Source organism: Scyliorhinus torazame, chromosome 18, assembly GCF_047496885.1.
Source record: "Scyliorhinus torazame isolate Kashiwa2021f chromosome 18, sScyTor2.1, whole genome shotgun sequence".
Taxonomy (NCBI): Eukaryota; Metazoa; Chordata; class Chondrichthyes; order Carcharhiniformes; family Scyliorhinidae; genus Scyliorhinus; species Scyliorhinus torazame.
Genome location: NC_092724.1, coordinates 118,665,456 through 118,674,325, shown reverse-complemented (window position 1 = coordinate 118,674,325; position 8,870 = coordinate 118,665,456). Strand labels below are relative to the sequence as shown.

Below are 8,870 nucleotides of genomic sequence, written 5' to 3'. Positions count from 1 at the left end.
GATCTGGGTTTGATCCCAGCCCCGGGTCACTGTTCTGTGGAGTTTGCAAATTTTCCCCATGTCTGCATGGATCTCACCCCCACAACCCAAAGATGTGCAGGGTAGGTGAATTGGCTATGCTAAATTGTCCCTTAATTGGAAAAAAAAAGAATTGGATACTTTAAATTTAAAAATAAAAGGAACAGAGGGGAAATTCCGGAAATTGAATAAATGCGTTTATGGGTTAAATTATGCTTTTTGGGTGTGGTATTTTTCAGTAAGGGCAGTTCTGTTGAAGTTAGGCTGTCAAAACTAAAGAAGGAACCAGCCATGTCCTATTGATACTGTAAAAGAAAACATTCAGACATTTTTATGATGTATGTGGCCGATTCTTTGCAGGGTGGTACTAATGACTGAAGAAAATGTTATTAAATTAGGAAGGGATTTAACATTGGCAGCCAAGCTTCTGGGACTTTCAAATTTCTTCTTCTTTGGCAATCAAGGTTGACTTGCTTCCAAACTGAAATTGAGTTCTCAGGTGACCACAGAATCCATGCATGACCTACTGTCTCTGTCATAGGTGGGGTAGATGGTGGTTGGAGAGGGTGGGTGAGGTGCCTGGGTTTTCACATGCTCCTTTCGCTGTCAACGTTTGGCTTCAGCTTGTACTCAGCAATGGATCTCAAGGTGTTCAGCTCCTTCCTGGATGCTTTTCCTCCACTTCGGGCAAGCTTGGCCAGGGATTCCAAGGTGTCAGTGGGGAAGTTGCATTTTTTCAAGGCTTTGAGAATGTCCTTGAAGCATTTCCTGTGGCTTCCTGGGGCTCCCATGGATAGCAGGCACCTCAAAACCTTAAGAGAAATACCACCAGTGCTGCCTCCGTAAGATCCTACAAATCCATTGGCAGGATAGGCGCACCAATGGATAGAGCTGTGAAGAAGGCCTATGGTGTGCTAGCGTTCATTAGCAGAGGGACTGAATTTAAGAGTTGTGAGGTGATGATGCAGCTGTACAAAACATTGGTAAGGCCACATTTGGAGTACTGTGTGAAGTTCTGGTCGCCTCGTTTTAGGAAGGATGTGGAAGCTTTGGAAAAGGTGCAAAGATTTACCAGAATGTTGCCTGGAATGGAGTGTAGATCTTACAAGGAAAGGTTGAGGGTGATAGGCCTTTTCTCATTAGAACAGAGAAGGATGAGGGGCAACTTGATAGAGGTTTATAGGATAATCAGGGGAATAGATAGAGTAGACAGTCAGAGACTTTTTCCCTGGGTGGAACAAACCATTACAAGGGGACATAAATTTAAGGTGAATGATGGAAGATGTAGGGGGGATGTCAGAGGTAGGTTTTTTTTCCCCAGAGAGTAGTGGGGGCATGGAATGCACTGCATGTGGAAGTAGTTGAGTCAGAAACATTAGGGACCACATCGTGGGCCGAAGGGCCTGCTCAGTGCTGTATTTTTCTATGTTCTATGTCAGTGTTCTCGCTCAGGCCAACATCCCCAGCATTAAAGAATTGACCATGCTCAACTATCTCTTTGGCTGGTGGTACTTTTCTAGGGGTTTGAGGTGCCTGCTGTACATTGTCCACATCTCTGAACTATATAGGAGGGTGGGTTTCACTACTGTTCTGTAGACCATGAGCTTGGTGCCAGGTTTGTGGTCCTGGCCTTCAAACGCTCTCTTCCTCAGGCGATTAAAGGCTGCGCTGGCACACTGAAGGCATTGTTAAACCTTTTCGTCAATGTTCGCCCATATTGACAGTAAGCTCCCAGCATATGGAAAATGGTCAACGTTGAGACTCCCAAAAGAGGTGCTCTACTCGGTGCTTCAACACAGCAAGCAAGCCCCAGGAGGGCAGAGGAAATGGCACAAGGACACCATCGGAAAGCCTCCTTGAAAGGATGCAACATCCCCAACAACACCTGGGAATCCCTCGGCCAAGACTGCCCGAAGTGGAAGAAAAGTATCCAGGGAAGCGCTGAAGCCAAGCATCAACAGCAAGGACCACCTGGCAACCCAGGCATCCCACCCGCCCAACATGCTCCTCCAACCACCATCTGCTGAATGTCGGTTCGTATCGGTTCTTTCGTCACCCGAGAACTCATGTTTAGTGTTGGCTCTGAGAGACTGCCTAAGAAGCAGCAGCACTGTGACTGGGTCTCTACCCACGCATGGTGATGGTAGAATTACCAAATTGGCTGAAAGCTCTCAGACGGTCGGTGCCCCAGTCTGTGGGACATTCTCTCCCTTTCTGCCCAGCCCAGTGAGTTAAAGGCCAGAGTTTCCCGCTTCTGGTTGGCGGGCTTTCCTTCAACCGTCGCCGCTTGAAGACTTTCAGATCGAGCCAGAGATGGGCTGGGAAGATGCCGGGCGGGATTTGCGGCGATTGCCAAGGCCTGAGCAGGCAGCTGTGAGGCCACCTTGGTGATGGGGTCCTTGATGAGCAGGTGTCGCAGCCGTGAAGCGGGATGGCGGACCCCTACATGGATTATGAACCTGTGATAACGGTGAGAAAAAAAATAAAGAGAGAGCTTGTGTTCCTAGCCGCGATGGGGAGAGAGAACCAGTGTGAACATGACGAGAGAACCAGTATGAACATGACGAGCCGAGTGGCCTCGCTCTGTGCTGTAATTGTTCTCTGATTCTATTCCCGAGGTTGCCTTTTGGCTGAGATGAGCATGAGGTCAGGTGTAATGCCTGGATCTGGTATGTTTCGTGGGGACCATGAATTGGATTCAATTTGAATTGGTTTTTGGAGCAGGCAAGGAGCTGGGTTAGGGATTTGCTCCTGTCTACACTCTGAGCTCTGGCTTTATAACTCTGATAAAGTTAGAAAAATAACAGGATCTACAGTTCAAACGTATTTAATCGGCTGCAAACCAATTTGGGATGCCTTAAGGAGGAGAAAGATGCTATAGAAATGCAAGTCTCTTTCCCCTTTTGAAGTGTAGTTTACTGTTGTACTGTGACAGCCAATTAGTACACAGCAATGACCCCAATAGCAACATAGTGATCTGTTCTTAGTGGTGCTGGTTGAACAAATATTGATCAGGGTACCAGAGGAGAGCACCTATGGTGATCTTCCAGCCATGCCCTGGGTTCTTTTACATTCAGCTGGCCGAGGCAGCCATCTCGTTTGAAAAAACAGTTCCTCTTGGCAGTGCGACACTTCTTCAGAGGGAAAGGAAAATACGACTTCTCAACTGAGTAGTTCCATTAAATCATTTTGTCATTTTTGTTGTTTCCAGTATATTCCAGGAGTGAATCGTGGAGAGCCCATTGGATTTGAATGGGGCCCTACGCAAATGTTGCTCTATCCAACAAGTCATGACCGGAAAGGTATAGTGACATAGGTTGTTTATAAAAATTCTAAGCTATATATAATAATGAGAAATTGTTTTTGTACTATGCTGGATATTGCAGTGTTTTGTCCCAATTGTTTTAATATGACAATTTGCACTTGCGCACACATTCCGACACAAGAGAATGTGTAAATAAGGAGCAACTATTTCCAGTGGGAGGAGAGAGTTACCAGAGGGCATGGATTTAAAATGATTGAAAAGTGAACCGGGAGCAACATGAGATAAAATATTTATGCAGTTAGTTGTTGTGAAATGGAACAAATAGCCTGAAAGGATGATGGGAGCAGACTCAATCCTAATTTTCCAAACGGAATTGAAAAATCACTTGAAGGAAAAATAAGTTGGGCTATGCAGAGAAATTAAACTAATTGAATAGTTGTACCAAAGAGTTAGTATAGGCAAAATGATCATCTCCTGTAGTGTACCATCCCCTTTAATCTGTCATGACACAATTCACTCCAATTCTATTTCCAAATATCCTTTTTATGTTTCCCCCTTTTATTTGTGAGATAAGAATCTCAATGAATAATCATTTAATCAAGAATGGAAATAATAAAAATACAGGAAGGCCTCAGGTCTGTCAGACCCTGTATAGCGAACAGACTGTAGAGAAACAATCACGTGTTAGCTGGGAGTTGTGTACGGCAGTGGGGGGCGGGTTGGGTAGTTGGGGGTTCCTTGGGGGGGAGGGTTCAGGGATTCCTGTGGAGAGTCTGGTTGAGGGGTAAAAGTACTATAGTCACCCAAGAATTAGAAGCGGTCTTAATTCTTCGACACAAAAACAGAAAATACTGGACATTCTCAGCAGGTCAGACAGCATCTGTGGAGAGAAAAGGGATCTAACATTTAGAGTCTGGGTGACTCTTTGTCAAAGCTAGAGAGAACTTGAAGGGGCTGGTTTAGCACACTGGGCTAAATCGCTGGCTTTTAAAGCAGGCCAGCAGCACGGTTCAATTCCCGTACCAGCCTCCCCGAACAGGCGCCGGAATGTGGCGACCAGGGGCTTTTCACAGTAACTTCATTGAAGTCTACTTGTGACAATAAGCGATTTTCATTTCATTTAATTTCGAATGGGGTCAGATTTATATTTAGGTGGGGGGGACATAGAGCGAGGGGCTGGATAGGGGGCCAGTGATAAGTGGAGATAGACAAAGGTGTCGAGGACAGAAGGCAAGGACTGTAAATAGAAGTGATTAAAGCTAAGAAGGGTGCTGATAGTGGCACATTGAGATCATAATGTGTGAATGGTAGAACAAAGTTGGGCAGTGTGTTAAAAGGCAACTAGGAACAGTTGATCCGAGTGGGGGGAGGGGGGAACAGCGATGAGGGGAAAACAGATCAATGGAAGAAATGAAAATAAATTGATAGAAATAAAAATGGTGTGAAGGTGGAGGAGAGAGTTCGCAGTCATAACTCAACATTAAGTCTGGAAGGCTGTAACATGCCTAATGGAAGGTGAGGTGCTGTTCCTCCAGGTTGCGCTGGGCTTCACTGGAACATTGCAGCAGGCCAAGGACAGACATGTGGACGTGAGAGCAGGACGGTGAATTGAAATGGCAAGCCACTGGAAGGTCTGGGTCCTGCTTGCGGACAGACCGGAGGTGTTCTGCAAAGCGGTCACCCAGTCTGCGTTTAGTTTCTCCCAATGTAGAGTGGACCCCACTGGGATTAATAAATGCAATAGACCAGATTGAAGGAGGTGCACCTGAAGCACTGCCTCACTTGAAAAGAGTGTTTAGAGCCTGAGATGGTGAGCAAGGAGGAAATAAAGGGACAGATGTTACACCTGCGATTGCATGGGAAGGTGCTGTGGGAAGAGAGTGAAGTGTTAGAGGTGATGGAGGAGTGGACCAGGGTATCCCAGAGTGAAGGGGCCCTGCAAAATGCTGACAGGGAGAGTGAGGGGAAGATGTGTTTGGTGGTGGAATCATGCTGGAGTTGGCGGGACTGGCGGAGGATGATTCTTTGAGTGCGGAGGTTGGTGTGGTGAAAAGTGAGGACGAGGGGGACCCTATCCTGGTTCTGGGAGAGAGGTGCGGGACATGGGTTGGACATGGTTGAGTGCCCTGTTGACCACAATGGGTGGGAAACCACAATTAAGGGGAATGAACACATGTCAGCAGCACCGTTTTGGAAAGGATAATTCTTTGAACCTTTTCTGGTTAACTATTGCTCTAAGACATTCGGAACCATCCGAAGTATGCAATTTAAGTCAGAATACCTTACCCAGGGACTCTGGGGGCTCTCTCTCTCTCTCTCTCACTCACACACACCAGGGGTTAGTTGCCCTGGTTGCTGGGTAAAGGCAGTTTCTAGGATTCAGGATTGGATTTTGGATCTTTCACATTCATCATTTTGTGCTGTGGCAGGTTGTGGTTTCAACCACTGGCCACTTGAGGGCCATTTCTAATTGTTCACACTAATCAATTGTAGTTGAAAAGCATTGCTGTGTCTGGTATGATTTGTACAGACTGTATACTTACAGTTCCAGATCTTCTTTATATTCAAACTTCAGAAAGGGCCCCTGGCAGTTCATCAAGGATGCCCACCATTCAAGCTGTCTTCAATGATAAGGATATTTACTCGCCAATTCTCTCTAAACTTTTCAACGAGTCGCACGGCATCTTCATGACACTTCAGAACACTGAGCATGAGTGCACTACCCAGAAAGTGGAGTGAGTAGAAACTAGTTTCTTTATTTCTTTTTCTCTGAAATGTAGTCTGTTCAGATAGTTCACTCTTTGCAACAAATTGATATGAATGAAGCGGAGAGATTTTTGCTCCCTTGAATGCTGAAATGTAGTCTGTTCAGATAGTTCACTCTTTGCAACAAATTGATATGAATGAAGCGGAGAGATTTTTGCTCCCTTGAATGCAATGTAGGTAGTAGGTATAAGAAAGATGGATTTACATTTATATTGCACTTTATCAAGCTTCTTGTATGCATCTCAAAATGCTTCATGTTTATCAGATTATTAAGCGGTGGCGACTGTGCTGTGAGGTTTAGGTGATGAGGATGCCAAGATCCATTGTTGTACTCTAATAGCTGTCTTGACAGGCCATCTAATGGGAAACCATCATAAAATATCTGAAATAAACAAAAAAGACGAAAAATAAAGCGTGAGAGAAACACATCAGAGCATATGGACTGCCTGGTGACTGTTGTCCTGCAGCTAGCAGAAGGAATTAAAAAAATTGGAAAATTACAAACTTAAGGAAGATACTGAGGATACTGGAAATCTGAAATAAAAATAGAATATTCTGAAAGCATTCATTATTTCTGGCCTATTCTGTTTTTATTATGGAAAGTTACAAATGTCACTGCATATTCTGAGAACAATGAGAGAGAGAAACAAGATAACAACAAACCTGTCAGTCCAATGTGAATTGTGGGGAGGTTTATTGGAGACCGTGATTAAGCACTTAGTCAAAGTTTGAGCTGATCAGAAAGACTCGGTTGTGAATGGTAGTTCATGTCCAATTAATGGACCTCTTCAAAAGATTCAACTAAATCAATTAGTCGTACCTATGGATGTTGTCTATATAGACTTTCAAAAGATAAAATCCAGCATGAGATTATGAGCAAAAATGAAAGTGCACAGAATTATAAAGATAACTTGTTGGAAATTGGCTGGGAGACAGAATTGAGATAAAAGGTAGGACCTCTTTATTGACGGGACGAGGCTTGACGTTCCTTGGGGCCTCAGCTTTGCACCGTGTATATAAATGAAAGAACAGAGAGTTGTATATGGAGGTATCCAGATGACAAAGTTTGGTGAGTCAGTAAGTAATACAGATGAGTGAAGGGAGATACAAAGGAACATAGATTTTAAAAAACATTTTTTCCAATTAAGGGGCAATTTAGTGTGGCCAATCCACCTACCCTGCACATTTTTGCGTTGTGGGGGTGAGACCCACGTAGACCGGGGGGAAAGGGGGGGGGGAAATGTGCAAACTCCACACGGACAGTGACCCAGGGCCGAGATCGAATCTGGGACCTCGGCGCCGTGAGACAGCAGTGCTAACCATTGCGCCACCGTGCTGTCCTATATTTAAAAAAAAAGTTGTAATGAACTGGGAACTGTGGATAAACAGAGATTTTGGGAGTCATTGTACACAAATCACTGAATGTTTGGGGACAAGTACAAAATGAAATTTTAAAAATTCTTGGAGGGAGTAAGAGTGGGTGCGGGGTGCGCTGGAATACAAATGGGTGGAAGTTATCCTTCAGTTGGCCAGAGACTTGGTCAGACACCAGGAGTTAGTGGCCCTGATTGTTGGGTAAAGGCAGTTTCTAGGATAGCGCGGAGCAATTATAAGCAGTGAGGCTGTGCTTTCTGTTCTCTTCTGAGGTATCCGATCTCCATGAGGCGAATCGGGGTGAGAGGCTGTTTAGTCTATTATTCAGCTGTTCAGAGAGTGGCACCGTGGTTAGCACTGCTGCCTCATGGTGCCGAGGACCCAGGTTCGACCCTGGCCCCAGGTCACTGTCCGTGTGGAGTTTAGACATTTTCCCTGTTTCTGCGTGGGTTTCACCCCCACAACCCATAGATGTGCAGGGTAGGTGGATTGGCCATGCTAAATTGAACCTCCATTGGAAAAAAAGAATTAGGCACTTTAATTTTTTTTTTTATGATTCAGCTGTTCAGAAAAATACCCATAGTTCAGTCAGTCAAGTTCAATTCCACATGTTGATTCTTTTTTGTTTACTTTGGACCCTTATCTAAGTATCATGGTTTAAACTGCATTAAAAAATATATATTTCGAGTGCCCAATTCATTTTTTCCCAATGAAGGGGCAATTTAGCGTGGCCAATCCACCTACCCTGCACAACTTTGGGTTGTGGGGGCGAAACCCACGCAAACACGGGAGAATGTGCAAACTTCACACGGACAGTGACCCAGAGCCGGGATCGAACCTGGGACCTCGGCTCCGTAAGGCAGCAGTGCTATCCACTGCACCACCCTACTGCCCTTGGTTTAAACTGTATTAACGTTCCAGAGTTATCTTTTTTTGAACTCTTATACATGTTATGATGAACCAGTGGATGTGGGGTTGTTGGATTTTCAGAAAGCTATTGATAAGGTCCCACAAAAGAGGTTTGTGTGCAAAATTGAAGCACATGGGATTGGGGGTAATACAATGGCATGGATCGAGAATTGGTTAGCAGAAAGAATGTAGGAATAAATGGGTCTTTTTCAGAGTGGCAGGCAGTGACTTGTAGAGTTGCACAGGGATCAGTGCTTGGGCCCCAGCTTTTCACGATATATCAATGGTTGGATGGGGGAACCCAAATGTAATATTTCCAAATTTGCTGATGACAAGAAGCTTCGTGGCAAGGTGAATGGTGAGGAAGGTGTTAAGAAGCTTAATGGCAATTTAAACAAGTTGAATGAGCGGGCATGTACATGGCATATACAGTGTGAAGTTGTCCACTTTGGTAGGAAAAAAGAGGATGATAGAATATATAAATGATAATAAATTGGGAAATATTGATGTACAAAAGGGTGTACAGTCACTGAAAGCA

General features: G+C 44.7%; 1 protein-coding gene across 2 annotated transcripts in view; it reads left to right on the top strand.

Moving 5' to 3' along the window:
* Positions 1-2,348: 2,348 nt before the first annotated feature.
* nup85 (nucleoporin 85) overlaps positions 2,349-8,870 on the top strand; it is a 74,396-nt gene continuing 67,874 nt past the window's right edge. For both annotated transcript variants that reach the window (XM_072483219.1, XM_072483218.1), the window contains exons 1-3: positions 2,349-2,488; positions 3,230-3,320; positions 5,859-6,018. In XM_072483219.1, the coding sequence (XP_072339320.1) occupies positions 2,450-2,488; positions 3,230-3,320; positions 5,859-6,018 (290 nt within the window). In that variant the 5' untranslated portion in view covers positions 2,349-2,449. The remainder of the gene's footprint in view (positions 2,489-3,229; positions 3,321-5,858; positions 6,019-8,870) is intronic.